We start from the raw sequence: 20,452 nt of genomic DNA on the forward strand, positions 1-20,452 counted from the left end.
TAGATCGAATAATTTTTACGTTCTAGGACTCGATCTTAATGGCTTTAAATTAAACAAAATATCGTTTTTAAAAAGTTAATAAATATATTTTTCATTAAATCTAAATAAAATTATAAATAATAAAAAAATATTTAGATAATAAAAAAATATTTAGATGGTCATAGGTCAATGAATTATTATTATTTTGTAATTTAACCACATTTGCGTTTTATGAGGGAGGGGAAAGGCAACATAAGCATAAAATCGAACGTAATAATTGATCATGAAAAGGTCATGTGTATTCTTTATAATGTTTACAGTTTTTTTTAAAATAATTTTTAAAAAAAAATTTCATTTAACTATAAAAGTGATTTTTTTTAATTCTGAAATATAACTTCTTCTATGAAATAAAAGAACTTTTGTTAAAAAGACAATCCTCACAAACAGTATACATGTGGATTTTTTAATACCACCCACGTGAATACAGCTTGTGTGTTTATCAGCAGCCATATTCCGCCCTCTTAGACTCAACACAAACTCTTAGAACTAATTAAGTGATGATCATATTGTTCATTTAATGTTTTAACAGTTGACAGTACCTTCTGCAAATTTTTTGCGAGGTCGCTCTGCATGAAATTCAATTCAAAATTTATCACGAAGAGAAATTCTACTTGAGATTACTTATGAAACTTTCCTACGGCATTCAAACATGTTTTGATTTTTAAGTACCATCTTTAATTTTGATACATTTTTTCTCTTCTCTGAAATATTAGTTATGTTAATGTTGTATACTATTTTGCTTACAGTTCAAGAAGAATTATAGTAAAAATATGTAAAGGGTAATCGTATGCGTAATAATCTGCATGCGAAATTGCTTGTTAATTAATTTTGAAAGGTGTTCTGTAATTACCACTCTTAATATATATTTTGAAATCTTTGTCAACATTGTAGTAAAAACAAATAACGAATTAGTGCTCGCCAATAAATAGTTTAGTGAAGAAAGAATTAAAATGCGCTATCCAAGTTCAGGGAATCACTTTAAAAAGGAAACTGAGGTTAAAAACATCTAAACCAGTTTAATTGCCAAAGAAAATGGAGAGGAGTTGAAACGTGATTCTTGTGAATATTTCCAACTTTTATCGGACAATCAAACTGGTTTTGTTGTTTTTATTTTTCTGTCTTCGCAAGAAATTTGAAACAGTTTGATGATGCATTTCTTTATTCTCCAAATATTAAATTATCTCCCAATTAAGAGTAATTTGCATGTCCCAATTCATTAAGTTATTTTGTTTTTACTTCTGACAAAGCTTCTAAAAAGGCCTAAACTAAAGGTGGTGAGCACAAGCACCCAGTATATGATTTTTTTTAACAATTTATTTCTGGTTTTTAAGTTCATATTCAGTCTCTGTTGTAATCGGAAATTCTGTCAGAGGACAGAAAAGCGTCATCTATGATTTTGAACACACTTGTCAAATACCTCGTGTTACGTGATTTCAAGGCTTTTAAAACATTTCCTGTTTAATTGCTGTATACTGAAACTGTTAATTAATTTCACTTTATTGCTTAATATCTATTTATAGAGTTACAAGGCCTCCTAAAATGTTTATATTAAAAGACACTGAAAAGCTAAGACATTTAATTATATATGCAAAAATATCCCACTTTTTACACTAATAGAGAGGTTATGGAATAATTTATTTTGTTGAACTTGTTTTAATTTAGTTTTGAGTGAAGTTAACCTGCAAATAGGCAAATGGAAATTATTTCGTTATAGTGTATTATAACCAACAAACCTTGTTTGGTTAAATAATAAATTCATAAGTAATAAGTTAAAATCTTTCACTGGCATGAATAAATTAAATTAAAGTAATAAAACATAGAAACCAAATCTTTTACTGGAAAAGCTATTCATTTAAAATTGTAAAAATTACTAATAGAATTTATATGGAGCTCAAAAATTCTGATTGTGATCATTTTTAAAAATAATTTCTTCTTCAAAAAGTAGACGGGGGGAGGGAAGTTAAATGCTTTTAAGGAGGGCGTCTTTTGGGAGATCTTAAGAGAGTTAAAATCTCCAATAAGTTATTAAAAAAAACTGTTGCATGACTGGTGCGTAAAATTAAAAAATTACAATGCATAAAACAGTTAAGAAAGAAAAATAAGGATGGAACTTTCTACACGTACTTACAGTTTTTATCTTTCAAAAGCTACAATTTCTCGTATTCAACTTCAAGAAAGGGAGTCAGGCAATGTTTTAATCTGGCATATGAGTCAGGCCTTCACTTCTCTGTGGGATCCTTAAAAGTTTAAATATAATGAATTAGTTTTCTCTGATTACAGGAAAAGTGAACATAAACTAAAGAGAAAATGCGAAGTGAATATTTGAATCTATTAATTCAAAGGGCCAAAAACGGGATGATACTGAAAATCACATTATTTATCGCGTTACTTGTATACAGATGGGTTTATTTGTATACTTTTCCTAGAAAGTGTAATGTTTCTTCCTAATGATAGTGTTCTGTAAGAAATCTTAATTCTAAGTTGGTTTGATAAAATTTATAGTCTGAAATAATTTTTATCTTTTAGATTTTACACATTTGTTTTGGTCCCGGCATTTGAATAGTTATAGACGAGGGCTATTCCAAATTTTTATTTTGCCTCAAGTTCTAGCAGTTCATACAAACTTTCGATTGGACATATTGAAAACTACAAATTTGAAATTTGTCTACAAACGTTAAATTGTTTAAGAAAAGCATTCAACAAGAATTGCATTAATTCACCGACCAATAAAAAGAGTTAATGCCACCAAGATCTCCGCACTTGACAAACCATTATTTCTATCTATGGCGTTATGTGATAGACAGGGTGCATGTTGTTGTTCATTTACGTCGCATTAGAGCTGTACAATGGGCTATTGGCAACGGTCTGGGAAACATCCCTGAGGATCATCCGTAGACATGCCATCACAATTTTGATCCTCTGAAGAGGGGATGGCACCCCCAATTCGGATGCCCAACGACCTGCACGCGAAGTCGAGCACTTTACGGTTGAACAGTTTAACGAGGACCAATACCGCACACCCTCGGTCCCTACGCTGACTGCTCCAAGTGGTCACCCACCCGCACACTGACCGTAGCCAGAGATGCTTGACTTCGGTGATCTGCTGGGAACCGTGTCTTAACGATCAGTCAACTGCGGGACACAGGGTGCATGTGCTTCTTATGTCCAAAACAATTGAACTCAAAAAACGCATTTCTAATGTGCTTTCTTCGTCAACTGTACAAATGCTTCAAAATGTGTGGCGTGAAATGGATTACATCTTATATGTTGTCCGTGTAACCAAGGCAAACCAAAATCTGTGGCATGTATACAAAATTTTGAAGTTCCTTTTACATTCTGTTAAAATTTTATCGATAAATTCTTTTTCGTCAAATAGTTACAGCCGTTTGTAATGACTAGATTCATTTAGAACTACTACCCTGCTCTTTTAGAAACCCTACAATTGCTGAAACATAATGAACCAGAACTAGTTGTGTATCACAAAATATCGATGACTTCAATGCCATGTCTCTTCACAAAGACCAATACAACATGTCCTGTAAAATGCAAAGAAAGAATAGGATTCCAAATAAAATTACATTTCTAAAGACACATTTAAAGAATCACTGCTAATTTACTCAATGGATATAAGTATTATTTAATTGTTAAAAAAAATATATGATTATATGAAGCACTTACACTCCCATACCTCTGATTAACAAAATTGGTCCACTCAGAAAAACTAGTTTTAGTTAATTTATGGCATAAAATAAGAGGTATTAAAATTTCTCTTTGAAGGTTAGCCCGTAGTAGAAAATCGTTTACCTAAAAAAATATTTTTGTTAGCCTAACCACCAAAAAAGATCAAATCTAACTTTTAAGTTAGAGAGTTTGAAATTTGAATTCAAACTTTAGTCTACCGAATTAATTTTTCAGCGCACGTTAGTCCTAATAAATAATGTTAACCCATCAAACTGAACAAAATTAGAACTAATTCAAGTTTTACACACTCTTTGACCTTGAAACCAATGAAATTTTTTTACACACATAACCCACAGTATAAAATTGTCGGTGTGAAATTTTCATGAAATCACATTTCTTTTAGAAATCTTATTGAGTTGTAAAGTGCCTGGATGCTAACTTTCGAATAAGAAGGCAAAAATTTATATTGCTCTACCAAACGTTAGTTCAGTAAGCATTTTTGTTAGTTGAACACAAAGAAATTAAGGCTAAAACAATTTATAAATCTTATAATAAAACAAAAAAAAACTAATTTCTGATCTAAATGCCACAAGTTTGATATTTCTTTTAATAGTTCAAGCATTATAAACGTTAGTACAATGTTAGCCCATCAAAATATTTGGTATAAAATTATCGATTTCTAGGCCATTATATGAAATCAGTTGCCCAATAAAAACTTTTGTTAAATCATCCATCAACGAAGAGTTGGGCCAAATAAAGCTTTAGCTTACTTTTGATTTAGAAAAATTCGTTTTTACTCCAAATGAGAACGCCGAAATCGAGAGAATTTTTTTGTAGTCCACCGTCCAAAAAAAGTCATGACTGAATCAAGTTTTAGTTAGTTTATGACCTAGAAACTGCAAGTTTGACATTCGCTTTTATATGCTATCATAAAAGGAAATTGTAGGCCAAATCGAAATTTTTTTTCTCAAATCCATTTATCGAAAAATATGGCCTTAGTCTTAGTTAAGTATAAACAAGTTTGAATTTTATCATAAAACGTAAGTTCATTTTAGCAAATCGCTAGCCTAGATAAGTTTTGTTTGCAAACATTACCAAAACATTTTTTGGATAAAACAAAAGTTCTTGGTTATTTTTGACCAAGAATTTAAATTTCACTACCCAGGTAGCAAAAGGATATTGTCTAACATTAGAAAGGTGCAATATAATACTGCCGAGCTAGACTCCTGAATCCCATCTTCTAATATTAGCTAATATTATAAAAGATTAGTTAATATTCAATCTAACATTTGAGCGTTTAAAATTCTCATCTATTTCATTAATTTTGGTCCAGCATCACTTTTTGTGAAAGGACATCCCGTATTATTAATAAATAAAATTATTTTAGTAAAGCAAACAATAAATTAAATATTATTCAAAATGTCATTTTAAGCCAATTCAATTTTATGCCAGAAAATGCAGGAAAATATTAGTGTTATAAAACTGGACAAACTTTTTCAACTTTTAAGTTCACGATTATTTAAGTCGTCATATTATTCGTTTTCGACCGCTAAAATGAATCACTTCATTTTCAAAGGTATTGACAATTTAGTAAACTTTTTAAATTTTAATGATAGTTACATAAAATATTAAAGTAATATCGTAGGCAGTGTTTTTTTCCTTAGTTAAAAATCAGCTAGAAAAGTAATATAAAGCACTTCAAATCATGACGTGCTAGAGAGGATGATTTTGTAGAAACATTCAGTATACTTAATAATCTGGACCACTTAATCGTAACATTTAAGAATTAATTTAATGATCATGTATTTAATATCTAATAAAGTTAATAAATATTATGATTGTGTTCATTATTGACAATGAACAGTTTTCGCGTACTAGTTGAATTTTCTGTCAAAACGCATTGTCTAACTATAAACAGGTAGTATTGTAATTAGTTCAGAATATGCTCGTTTACTTGGTTATTCGTATTTGATAAAATTTGTTTGGAGCAATGACGAAGAAGAAAAATAATTTTCTGTAAACACGTTTGGCATGATAAAATAATTATTAATTAATCTGCTTCTTTTATGTTAAAACCATTACATTTTAGGATGGATGTTTGAAATTTTATTTATAAGATAAACACTATTGTTACTTTATTAAAACTTATTGCTTAAAATATTGTGAAATAATGAGTTAAAGATCTTTATTTTCATTTCTAGAATATAGACTAATTTGCATGTTTGTGATACATCATTATTTATATTAATTTGTAAATGACAGCAACTTATTAAAATATAAGCGACAATATGGTCTAATCAATGTGTGTTTTCGTTGAATGAAAACAGTGCTGTAAAGGAGCTAAAAAATTTTATTCAGGAAGTTTGAAAAAAAAAGTGCGAAAATTTCCTATTGGCTCTATCAGCTTATGCAATGTATAGAAATATTTTGATAGCTAAACGTCATGGTGTTTTATCTTTAAAAAAAAATTTAAAAGTGTTGAATTTGAGATATTGTTGTATCAGTATATGCTCGAATGTTCATTTCAAATAAGAAGAGCTTAAGGAATTTGTACTATATATATATATATATATATATATATATATATATATATATATATATATATATATATATATATATATATATATATATATATATATATATATATATATATATATATATATATATATATATATATATATATATATATATATATATATATATATATATATATATATATATATATATATATATATATATATATTCTTGTGTTTTTGAAGTACCTATTATTTTTTGGCTCTTGGTATTGATAGGGATATCTACCCATTGAATTTTATAACAAAGGATATAATTTCTTGATATTTTCAAATTAAATAATCGAAGTTTTAAATAAATATTCAACGCTTAATATTTTTAAATTTAATGTTTTCGATGTAAAGTTTTACTTTTTTTATCATGCAATTTTGCTTCGTCTGCTGGATTTGCAAGCTGATCTACCAGAAAGGAATAATTTAATTTTGAGATGTGTTGCTGGAATCTGATAGAAACTGGATGTAAAATTTTATATTTAAATTAAGTCAATATGTTCGCCTTTATAAGATTAACTCATTGATTTAATTTAAATATAATTCAATTAATAGCTGTTAGAAAAAATAAGTTTAAGTTATTAAAGATATTTTCAAAGTTAGGAAATATGTAATGCTAATTGTGGCATCACAAAACTTTATGCTTTTTTCGATATAAATTTAAGAAATGCTTGGAAATTATCAAGTATTTGTGATTTACATGCTCAATGCTTTTTTATATCCTCCAGGAAATAAAGCACAGGGCAAAAAACAAAAACAGACCACCCTGAATAACTTTAGATCTAATGATCGGATCTTCACGTTCTAGTACTCAATCTTAATGGTTTGAGAGGGTGACCACAAATATGCTGAATAATTAATACAGAGGTTACTTTAAGTAACAAAATGAGACACAAAGGCGTACTTTATAGTTCTTCTGAAATAGAATTTTGAAAAAGTCAGATATTTAAAATTCGATTCCTCAGGATCAATTCGCACCGAGCATCAGATGTAGATCTAATTAACTCTCGGCCACAAAGGCATTATCATTGCGTGTGTTGACGGGTCTGCGAAGAATTTGCACCAATCAAATACGAAAACGTTTTTGCGTTTACACTTAATTTCTACTTTTAACTAAAGTTAAAAATAGTTGCCATGAATCGCTGCAAACTACAGTAGTTTCAGTAGTATACAGAAGTTTCGCTACTTGTAGCCTTCTGTTTCCGACCACTGATCAAAAAATATATTTTTTTTTACAACAGAACGAGTACTAAGCATTGAAACAGGAGGGCCATCACACTTTTTTTGTACAATATAAACATATACTCCTGATACTAGAGAATTTCTGTATTTTCAGAAAATATTTTTCTTTCTTAATAGTAACAGAAATTATGTATTAATACATTACATTAAATAGAATTGTGTCCACCATTACATATGAACAATTTAAACAGTACTACGCGATAAGATATCACCATTAATAACTTTCGTTCTAATGATCTGATTTTCACAAACAAAGTGTAAATCTTAATGGTTACATCAGATGAAGACACCCATTAAGAGTTCTAATCTTAATAGGTGACTTCAAATATGCTAATTAATTAGTGCTAACTATTAATTAAGTTACGAAATCAAACACAAGAGCGTTCTTTTTCTGAATAAACCTTTTTTACATATGTGGATTCTTGACTCTTGGAATCGGGAAGGGGGGAAGGGCAGCTGCAATCTAGGAATTGTGGTTCTTATATTTTTCTTATAACCGTCGTTGAACACCGAAATAAAAGTTTTTTTTTTGGGGGGGGGGAAAGCTTACGACTAAATGTTCAACTCCGTATTCTTGTATTTTTTTAACCCAATCCAGAAGACAAGGAAACTCATGGATGAAGTATTGGGAGAAATTTGCCTTCGTGGAGCACTGTTTTGGATGTAACGAACCCGCGTTTGCGTTGCATGGATCACGAAAAAATATCCTTCCAATGATAAAAATCACGAAAACCTCCCACGGTTAGCCTGATGGCAAGGGGACACTAACCCATGATGATATTTTGAGGTAACACTGCGGTCGGTGCAAGACGGATGCGGAATCATCGACCAACCATCGCTGGTATTCGAACGCAGGGCACCTCGTTGGAAAGCGACCGCTCTATCGTCGGAACCATCCGTGGTTCTTATAGTAAAACCGAAGTTTGGAGTTTGGTCTCCTTAATGTTTAATAAATCATTAGTAATACAACTTAATAATTCATTAAGCAGAGGCATCTTTAATAAACTATTACAAGATCTAGAAATGAATAAACTTTTCAGATATCTTATATTTCAATTGAATTGAATTTATCTGTTTATTTTAAATAAATGAAATGTTTGTTTAGCAGAAACTAAATATTACGAAATTATTTAGAATTATTTTTAAAATTAGCATCAATTATCTGAAAAATAAATAGTGCCATTTGATAAGTGTGTAAAACTTTATAGGAGGATATATTGAATATTTTTGAAGAATAAAAACGTTGGGAGCTTAGAATTGGCTTCATTAGTAAGATATGGATATACTAGTGCCAATATACTGTAAATCATAATCCTAAATTTATCCTAATGCATAAATAATCATATATGAACTATCTAAGAGCAAATAACATGATTTGCTTTAATTTTTTTTCTAGATTTATCATTTTTATTACTACATAATGAATAGTCTACTATTGTTTTTTGCTAATAAGATGAAAATTTTACTCGAATCACACAAATGCTCTGAATCTTTATTACATTTTTTAATATTAGTTAAAACGTAAGGAATTTTTTTTTTCATTTTATTTATTGCTACAATCAAGCATATGGAAGGCTACTGCGAAAATTCACCAATTTTCTACTAATATTGTAAAGAACAAATTTTATGTTTTATGTAGGATGTGGATTGTTACTCGGAAGGACAAAATATTCTTTAAAAAAATTATTCTGTGTGTTTTTCAAAATTAATCTATTATTTTTAGATTTTTGAGTTGAAGTTATTGGAATAAAATTATTAAATAATTGAAGAACGGATTTTTTTATTTTTTTATTTTTTTACAATATATATACAGGGTGTTCCAAAATTATCTTTACAACTTCAAAAATTCATAACTTCGAACATAAACAAGATATTTATATTCTGTCTTTTGCATGTATTACTGCAACTAATAAAGTTTTTTTTTTCAATAGGCTGAAAAGTTTTAAGTGAGGATGTGGACACCACAACAGAAAGCTCAATGCGTCTCATGGCCGTATTCGCTCCACATTTTCTGGACTTGTGCTGGGTCGTCCGGCTCCACTTTTATGCAATACTGATCCGGTGCTCATGAAGCTTGTGTGCCATGCACGGATGGAGGGTCTGGATTGGATTGAGTCTCTTTGGAAATTTGTCCTGAAGTTCCGTTGAACCTGTGTATCTGATTTCGTCTCTATGAACCATGAGACGCATTGAGCTTTCTGTTGTGGTGGCCACATCCTCACTTATAACTTTTCAGCCTATTGAAAAAAAACTTTATTAGTTGCAGTAATACATGCAAAAGACAGAATAAAAATATCTTGTTTATGTTCGAAGTTACGAATTTTTGAAGTTGTAAAGATAATTTTGGAACACCCTGTATATATACTGCAAAACTAATTAAATAATTAGTTAATTATTCCTTCTTTAAAATACTAAAGCTGTAAAGCATTTTTTATAAAAGAGTTGTAAAGTTTAGAAGATTGTTGTGTTGTAATTTGCCATAGTCACCACCTTAAATATTGATTTTAAAATGTTTTGCCAAAAATGAAGTAACTATGTATGCATATTAGTGGACTCACATAATTATTTAAGCGAAGAAGGAAGAAAACATACGATAAAAACTGTCGAATCAAAAGTTAGATGAAAAACATCTAGACCAGTACTTGATTGAACTAGGAGGAGTATCTAAATCACATTTAAACTACTCATTCTTTCCTACGGCATTCAAACATGTTTTGATTTTTCAGTTAGTACCATCTTCAATTCAATTGTACCTGAATTTTTGCTCTTCTCTGAAATATTAGTTATGTTAATGTTGTATACTATTTCGCTTAAAGTTTGAGAAGAATTATAGTAAAAAATATGTAAGGAGTAATCGTTGTAGAAATTACTAATAAGTTACTAATAATACTATGGAGTTCACAAATTCTGAATTGTGATCATTTTTAAAAATAATTTCTTTTTTTTTCATTTCATATTGTCGACACAAAGTGTTCTTAAAGAAAATAAAAAGTGTACATTTATTTCTTAAGGAAAATTTAGACACTCACAGTAAATGCCTGTGTAGTAATAAAGAAAAAGAAAATGAAGGAAATAAAAATGAAAATATGACCACCGAAGCCGGCGTCTTCAGGGGGTACTGGCCCCGGTAGCCATAAAAACAAAACCATTTCTAATTGAGGGAGAAGCAAATGCTTAAATTAACTCTTTCAGTACCCCGATGGTTTTGCATAGAAGTCCAGGAAAAAAACACGCAATATAAATAACAAATTGAGAAAAGAAACTCAAACAAAATCATCTGAAAAATAAAAACTCACATATTCACAGGTCAGACATCAATTTCTCAAGCAAGCCGAATGAAAAGAAAAAACTATCTTTAGGTTTTAGTTTGAACCCCCTGAAGACGTCTGCTTCGGTGGTCATATTCTCATTTTTATTTCCTTCATTTTCTTTTTCTTTATTGCTACTTTTTTCTGAAATTTCTGCTGCTTTTAAGCGCATTTTTTTTCAAAGAAGTTTTTTCTATTTAGAATTAAAAATATTTGTGTTTTCTTTTAGTATTGCCTGTGTAGTAACCTGCACATGGAGTCTTTAAAATGTTGGTAAATCATACAGTAACACCTGCTAGTACTACAGGGTTAACACTTTCATGAAGAGCATTTTTATGTTAGCAAAAACATTTTTTTTTAATAACACTCCAAATTGCCGATTACTGGTCAAGTGGTTACTGTACTGAACTAAGGGGCGAGTTGCTGTGGGTTTGAATATCACGATAGGAATGGATACAACTTTCTCTCTCCCTGTATTCTAATGTCCTTTCTTCTAAGTGATTTTATTTTGTTTTATGGCCATCGTTGAACAGCTGACGAGCCAAATTTAGGTTTACTACTACTAATGTTCTACTCCGTAACCTTGTAATTTCCAACCAATCCAGAAGACAAGGAGACTGCTGGATCTGTATCCCTAGAAGTATTATTTGTTACGGGAACAGGGAGGACTTTGTGACTAGACAGATTTAACGTGCATTAGTCACCATTTACTACATGGAGAGTCGTCGGCGGGTGGGGATCGGACCAACGACTTCTTGGACATGGATCCAGTGCCCTACCAACCAGGCTATCCCGTCCCTTCTTCTGAGTGATTGTGTGAATGTAACCAGCCAAGCCGCGATGGCTCAGGAAATAGCGCGATATCCAATGAGGCGAACCGGGTTCGAATCCTAGTCGATACGAATTCCACATCCGGCTTGCACAGACCACAGTGCTAACGTGAAATATCCTCAGTGGTAGACGGATCATGGGTTAGAGTCCCCTTTGCCGTAAGGCAAACCGTGGGTGGTTCTCGTGGTCTCTCTCTCCATGTAACACAAATGCTGGTTAGCTCCATTAAAAAGTCCTCCACGAAGGCAAATTTCTCCCAATACTCGATCCAGGAGTTCCCTTGTCTTCTGGATTGGGCTCAAAATTACAAGGCTACGGAGTTGAGCATTGGTAGTCGTAAACCCATAAAATTGGGTCGGCTGTTCAACGACGGTTATAAAATGTAACCAGCCCTATAAACGGATTTGTGGTTCAATGACATGGACGTCGATACTCCACCGTCGAGGCTTAGTTACAGATGCCCAATGGGTAGCGATAAGTGAGGAGCAATTCTGAGGCCAATAGGAAATAAAGTGCACGCCATTAAAAAAATGCTCCAAATTAGAATATTTAAAGGTCCTGAACGTTTCTAAGGAAAATCTTGAAATAAAAAATATTTTTTTTAAAGATTTATTTAAATATTCATATTTACCTGTGATATCTACTGACATGCTTGATGATAGCAAAAGGTGTACGTGTTAGAGTCAACCACTTCTTATTCACTCTATAAAAACACACTGAGAAGGACAAATTTTGTCATCTTTCCCTCCAACTGCAACAACCATTTCTCCTGCAAGAGACATCGTTTTTCTGTTACAAATTTTCCCATATCAAAATTTTTGATGGTCGCATTAAATTTTTTTTTTTTTATAGTTTCAGTGTGATTCATGATGGTCCAACATCATTTAATGGTCACCATAATCCAAGATTTTCCATTACATGTTCACGGTTTTCAATATACCAACAAACTTCCATCATTCTATGATGGAAACTAATACTTTAGTACTATGACGCTTAACCATCAAGAGAAGTTTGACTCTCATGGATCAGCAACCCATGATTTTCTCAACTATACATTTCCTTGATGGGAATTCTTGTTGGTTCTCAGGAAAATACCATCAAAACAATCTGATTTTTTTTATTTTGAACCTTCATAAATCAGTTCCTACATTTAGGTGATGGTTGTTCATGATCGTTCCAACATTTGATTTCTAAGATACTATGATGGAAATTCTGATGGCTCAAAAGGAACAAACCACGAGAACAAATTGCTATTCTTATGTTGGAACATCATCGAATTCCTAGATGGAGGTGATAGTTACTTATGTTGATTACTCTCAAAAAATATAATGATTCATGACAAAATTATTGATGGTTACCATCAAGATTATGTTGTTCCATCAATGGAAAACCATCAAAAATTTTGACTTGTGTAGAGCAAAAATCATCTCAATGCCGAAAATGGTAGCAACTACTTTACACTAAAGTGAATCACTGTACATAACTCTTGGTACCTAAGTGCTTTGCTACACATAGAACCAAATACAGTTTTGGACCACCATTTTGGTATTCAACAACTCTAAAATTTACGAGTTCAGTAAGATATGATACAGATGTGAGTCGGTAAAGTTATTTTTATGATACAACAAGTAAGAATCATTAACTAAGGTTGCATATATATGTTACCGTGAATAATCAAAATCAAGAGAATGTCGACTTTCACTAGTAAATGTCCACAATCACATAGTCTTGTTGGTGATTGTCCGAAATATTTCCTATATCCGATTTCATATTAACTTATTCGTTTGTATTATTATATGAATTCGATATTTTAATATCTGATGAAAATAGATTTGAGAAACATCAGTGTTTGGAGTACCGTTAAAAGCATACTGGAAGTGGCACTTGACCTTAAAAAAAAACAATGATATAGGGCATACCAGACAAATGTATACCGGGTAGAGGCAATAAACTAGACCTAGTTTAAAATTCGGACATTTACCAAACAGACTATGTGACTGCCAACTTCAAATTCACCAATTTCCGTCATTCATAGCAACATATATCTATAGCGTTTATAGCAATTGTTTTCATTTCCATGAAAACCATTATTCAGCAGCTTCATATCAAAAATAAATATGGAAACTAAGACTAAACTCTAGTAGTGCAAATTCAACCTTGACCTTAAAAAAAACATGGATGTTGGCACTTAACTAGACCTTTAGTTTGTCTATGGTAAGAACTCCCCGCTACAATGTCTGAGGCCGTCTTCTGCAACGAAACTAGAATAGCGCATTTCAGTGCGGAATAGCTTCTATTCTCTTTAGGGCTGACATAATAGACCGAAGAAAAAAAAAGATTCCTTTTCTCTAGTCGACCCGAGTCAAAACCTGTCCTAAACAGTGACCCTACACCCCTGCGTAAAATAGTTATACCTCGTTACCATAGTCACCGCCATGGGTGCAGACAAAAGACTAGGGGAATTCTTACTTTAGACGAACTGTAGTAAGTATTTCGAACTCTTACTAGCGGATATATAATTGTCAACATTCACCGATGGAACTTAACAACCACAAATTTCGGTCATTCACAGTATACTAATTTTTAAAATAAAATTTGTTTGCAAACCGAACTTACTAATCGAACCAACACACATCAAAAAGGAATATTTAGATGAACTCAAACTAGGCTGACTAGCTGGACGAATGAAGTTTAAATGTTATAAAATTATTCAGTGGAATTGACCATTTTATGCAAATCTTCCAATTGAAACATAACTATTTTTATTACACAACTCAAAACAAATATGCTCACTCACATTTCACTGCAGGTGTGCATGAATGCCTATTTCAGTATAAGCTTGAAATAAAATTCACTCACACAATGATTGGAGTTTTTCAACACTCAATTCGGATGGGTATTACACCGTAGTTTACACAGACAAACTCATTCCCAATGGTTGCGTATCCTTTTATAACTGGCAATAACCCAATTTTAATTTTTTTTTAATTTCTCAGAATTGTAAGACAAATTTCCTGTGGTGTTAATATTTTCCAACAATTATGGGCAAGGATCATGTTGGAGTTCTCCTTAAGTGTCTTAAATGAAAAATCCGACAAATGCAACAGTGAAAAAGTTTAACCAAAGAAATGTGGCCTATAAAATTTCCCTCAAAAGCAATAGCATTTTTCAGCAGGATGAATAGCTTAGAACATTTTGAAAAACGTGTGTGAAAGACTGGTCCGTATTTTTTGTCATGTAATATTGTGCCATATAGATTTTTATTTTTAATTTTTCACTGATGATCTAAGCCTTTAATAACTAAATAGATTTTATAACACAGTTTTATATATAAACTTGCAGAAAAATGCATAGATTATTGATAGAAGATTGCATGAATTGAAAGTGCCCAAAATCACTTTTGTCCATCAGCATGCTGGCAACTAACATTCAAAAATAATATCCCTCGGCAATAAAATTTCATTATTTGTACACATTTTTACACTTAACTATTCTTAGTATAGATTTCTGACACTTACTAAAGAGACTATATGATTGTCAACATTCGCCGGTGGAAGTTAACAACCCCCAATTACGTTCTTTCTCAGTACACTAATTCTTAGAATAAAATTTGTTTGTAAATCAAACTTACACACATTACAGAGGAACATTAAGAAAACTAAGCCTGACCGAAGAGAAACGAATGAAAATTAAATATTTTAAAGTTATTTAATGGTATTGACAGTTTGTCTTATGTAAATCTTAATATTAACTATTTTTGTTGCACAACTCAAAGGAAATATGCTCACTCTCAACAAACGCGTATAAATGTCCATAAGCCTTGAACAAAAGTATTCACTCACATGTTTTTCCAACACCCAATTCAGATAGGTATTACGCTATAGTTTATACAGACAAACTCATTCCAAATGGTTGCGCATCCTTTTATAACTGGCAAATAATCCAAATCTGATGTTTAGGAGTTTTGAACCAAATCCAGAGGACAAGGGAATAAGAGCATTGGAACAAATTGACCTTCCTGGAAAACAGTAATCCCGACGTCGAGTGGATTCTAGTCAGTGACCCGTTGATATTTTACGCAAGTACTGTAGTGGGAACAGAATTTGTAGAGACCAATAATTTCTGGGATCCAATCTTGGGTCACGTCCATTGAGACGCAAGCACGCTATTCCCTAAGCGCCCCCAGTTAAGTATTGTTCTAATTTTCATACTTTAAATTCATGCCATTTTTGTTTAAGAAGTCGAAAAGATGTTTCGGAATAAAAAACTCACTTTTGTAAACATAAATAAGTATTTCTTAATTATTTCCTTATATTTTATGCAAGCCAATTTGTTATTAAAAACCATTTTTAACATAGGTGTAAATTAAGTTCTTCTCCTTAAAATTGTGATGTAATTAATACAATTTCAAAGTGGTTTGTAGTCACTACATATTAAAAAAAGTAGTTGTAATTGCAGTTAATTACATTTGCAACAAAGTAGTTGCGGTTGCAATAAACTACAAAAATAATGTAGTTTTTCAGACCACTGATCTTAAATATAATATTTCACGAATTAGTTTAATATCTGGAATCAAGGAGTGTTTGGCACAAGTAGACCACTGTCGAGGCTGTTGCCACACAATCATACAAATAATAACTCATCGAACTTCTTCTAAAACCTAGAAATGTGCAAACACTTTGTTGCAATAATAAACATATTACTTTAAAAAACATTTACTTTATTCTGACTATTATTTTTCATCGCAAAATATATTTTAATCATTTAAGTATTGACAATTTTTTAATAAAAAATTAATAATAAGAATAAACTTTGAACTATCATGGTTTTGTCTTTCAAATCGGAATTTTGTGTAGAAATGTCATTTATGTTTTTTTAGTTATATTGATTGAAATAATTAATTAAATTATGATTTTTCAAAAGCTATTATTCATTTATCTTTTAAAACTGAACGGGTACTGAGCATTGAAACAAGAGAGCCATCACATTTTTTTGTCGTACATTGTAAACATATCTCCAGGTACTAGAGAATTTCTGTATTTTCGGAAAATATATTTTTTTCTTTATAGTAGCAAATATTTTGTATTAGTACTTTAAATACAAGAGTTGGACAAAATAATGGAAGCACTTAAATACTAACACATTTTTAATATTGCTCAAAAAATATTTTAAGAATCAGTTCATAAATTAGATCGTGCGATTTCTCAAACATACAAAGGAAGTTTAAATATTTTAAGATTTGTGGGACTGACAATAGATTAAAAACTAAACTAAGTGGCGCTACAGCCCATAAAGGGCCAAAACCAAATGTGCCCATTTCAGTCTCTCTCACCTTTGGCTCTAGGGTGCAGGAGCAGATGTTCCGTTTAGGTGGTTAGCTGAATGCGGAACCTCCAGTGTTCAGGTTCCAAGCATGATTGGTACTCATTTATCGATCCACTAGAAGGGATGAAAGGCTGAGTCCACCTTGTTCGGTATGAGAATCGAGCAAAGGACTTGTGGCTCAAGAGCGTGAAGCGCTACTATTCAGTCACCGGGAGTCAGACAAAAAATGACGAAAGGAACAATAAAATTTTTTATGCACCCTATTGTACGCTAAAAATGTAGCAATAAATTTGTCCACCTCGACGTTTGAACAACTTAAACAGATATATGTACCGTGCGTAAAAATACAGCCTGAATGACTTCCGCTCTAATGATCAGATTTTCACGAGCTAAGTATTAATCTCATTGGTTTTCCATTAAGAGTTCCTATTTTAATAGGTGACTTCAACTTCGCTAATTAAATAGTGCTAACTATTAATTAATAATTAGTGCTAACTATTACTGAATATGCTAAATCGAACACTAAAACATACTTTCTCCGAATAAACATGAATTTTTTTTTACACATATGGATTTTTTACTCTTAAAATCATGCGGGGTAGCTGCAATCTAGAAATTGTGGTCCTTATGGTATACAACATACTATAATGTACTTACTATATAACTATTTTTCATAGTTGTTTTATTTAGAACATAAAGTTTTAAAAGTTTTTAGCACAATTTAATTAATGGAACACTAAACATTTACTAAAAGCTTAATATCAATATATAGAAAATTCTTATAGTAATGTTGCATAAAAAGACTAAACGGCATCAGTTAGTCGGTATTCTTCCGTAATTGCAATCATATTTGATGAAGATCTTTAATACATTTCAAGAATTTCTTAATAAAATGATATTATTAAAGTAGGATTTCAATAATATTAAAAAAAAATGAAACAAAAAAAAATTTAATTGTTAAATGATCTCCCAATTCGCCATCGAAAAATTCCATTTTATGATTACTGTATTTTATTTTATTTTGCTTTATTTTATAACCGTCGTTGAACAGCCAACCCAATTTCTTTTTTGATTTATGATTACTTATGTTTAACTCCAAATCCTTGTGATTTTAAACCCAAACCAGAAGACAAGGGAACCTGGATATTGGGAGAAATTTGCCTTCGCGAAAGACTTTTTGATGGAACTAGCCGCATTTACGTTACATGGAGAAGTAAACTACGAAAAACTCCCATAGTTATTCCGACGACAGGTGACTCTAACTCTTGATCCGTCTGCCAGTGAGGATATTTTGCGTCAGCACTGTGGTCGTTGCAAGCTGGATGCGGAATTCGTATCGACCAGGCCTCGCTGGGACTTGAACCCAGTTCACCTCATTGTAAGGCGAACTCTCTATCCCCTGAGTCATTGTGACTCATGATTACTGTATTGATAGTAGCCAATCAATTTTAAAATCATATGATACGATAGTTGTAAAACTACGAAATTCAACCTACATGATTTATTGCTGGATTGGCTGAAAATATTATAAAAGTGCATGAACTTAAATTCATCACCATTCAAGTTAGATTGTGTATCAAATTTTTATTATTAATTAAAAATAGAAAAATGTTGGGTTGAAAATCGATATTTCTCTGAACCGGATTCGAATCCCATCGATGTTTGCTCAATACGAATTGCGCATTCGGATTGCACCGACCACAGTAATGACATAAAATATCCACAGTGGTGGACAGATCATGGGTCCGAGTCCCCTTTTCGTCTGGCTAACCGGGGGGAGGTTCTCGTGGTCTTCCTCTCCATGTAACGCAAATGCGGGATAGTTCCATCAAAAAGTCCACCATGAAGGAAATTTTCTCCTAATAGTTAAACCAGTAGTTGCCTTGTCTTTTGGATTGGGTTCAAAATTACGAGGCTACGTAGTTGAACACTAGTAGTCGCAAACCCAAAAATTGGGTCTGCTGTTCAACGACAGTTATAAAATATAAAATAAAATTGGATATTATTTTTAAAAAAGAAATTTGATAACTTTTAAATTATTTAAGATATTTGTCCATTTTAAAGCCAAATAATTATTCACGTGAAATGGTATTTATAGTTTAAAATAATCATTTTTCTTCTAGTGACAGGCACTTAAACTGCGAATTTCTTTTATTTTCCTTGGCGACAGAACTTCGAAATCCGGTGTTAATCGCATTCAAATTTCGTCAATTAACGAAAGCACCTGTCACTCCTCCGGCAATCTCATTTTCGTGCAATGTAATTCTCCTCCTTAACCTTGATCAACTTTTTGAATCTCGATTTAAATATATTAAAATACAAATGAGAGAAAAAAGAATAAAAACCAATTTGGAAAAGATTAAAAAATCAATAAGATCAATTTGGAAAAAAAATCGAAACCAAGATGGATTTCTTCTCTATTTTAAATATAACATTGAACTAGAAAATTAATTTTCGTATTCAGAGTTATCAAAGGTGGAGCAAGTGATCGTCTGCCCAGAGCTCTAAGAGGCTTCACTATGTTAATATTCAAAACAATTTTTTTTAAGAATATTAAAAATTGCACTTTATCGTTATGATAAACTTTTTGTTTTATCATTAGGATGATATGGGAAAGAATGCAATAGAATCCTTATGTCTAGGGGTAAAACCTTCGAAATCAAAATTAGACCATTTAAATTAGAAGATAAGACTTATTTAAGAAAAATTTAGACTAAAATTTAAAAAATATTTAGACATTTTTAGGTTAGTTTATTTAAAATAAGACTTATTTAAAATAAGTCTTATTATCTACTTATCTAATTTTATTTTAAGATTATTCAATTAAGGCTCTAAAATGCAACATTTTTGTAACAGACAAAACTGTTTTGTACACAAAATATAAAAAATAATAGTACATAAAATTTGAAGGACATAAAAAATTTTACAAACTAAATTGGAGGCATTTTTTTTCTTCAAAATTAAAGGTGAAATTCTTAGATCTTCCGAAGGACACAGCATAAAGAGAATATTTTATGTTAGTACTGGTGTAACTTAGTTCAGTGTTTCACTAATAAGTTAATTTTTTTGTTTTAAAATTTTCATACTGGAATCATTATAATATTCTAAATATATTTTTTTGATTTACGCTTTTTTTGCAATTTTAACATATTTTAATGACCATAATAACCCAAGATAAGAATGATTTTGACAACTTGTAAAAAATAACTTTTTCATTTACTATTCTATTGATATTTTTATGCAGTATTTATATTAATTTAAAAATTCTTATTTAAAGTAATCATTTCTGAAATTAAAGTGAATCACTTTTTAAAATGAAATGTCAAATTGTTATTGAACAAAAAAAAACTATTTCTATAATTAAATTGTAAAATTTTATATAAACGTTTCTTTTATTTTTAATATAGCTTTATTAAATCCCTTTTATATCTGCGAAGGTGAAATTTTATCCACTTTTCCACT

The 20,452-nt window shown here is 31.0% G+C and overlaps 1 protein-coding gene across 4 annotated transcripts in view; it reads right to left on the reverse strand.

Moving 5' to 3' along the window:
- Positions 1-2,093: 2,093 nt before the first annotated feature.
- The window catches only part of LOC147806682 (histone deacetylase 9-like), a 37,418-nt gene continuing 19,059 nt past the window's right edge, over positions 2,094-20,452 (reverse strand). For 2 of the 4 annotated variants that reach the window (XM_087149299.1, XM_087149301.1), the window contains exon 6: positions 16,231-16,325. In XM_087149299.1, coding sequence (XP_087005425.1) covers positions 16,319-16,325 — 7 coding nt within the window. In that variant the 3' untranslated portion in view covers positions 16,231-16,318. Of the gene's footprint in view, positions 2,277-12,296; positions 12,435-16,230; positions 16,326-20,452 lie in introns of those variants that run through there. The other 2 variants (XM_087149298.1, XM_087149302.1) reach the window with 2 other exon arrangements.

This window comes from Parasteatoda tepidariorum, chromosome 8 (genome assembly GCF_982258835.1).
Source record: "Parasteatoda tepidariorum strain Cologne lab strain chromosome 8, Ptep-v5.0, whole genome shotgun sequence".
Classification (NCBI taxonomy): domain Eukaryota; kingdom Metazoa; phylum Arthropoda; class Arachnida; order Araneae; family Theridiidae; genus Parasteatoda; species Parasteatoda tepidariorum.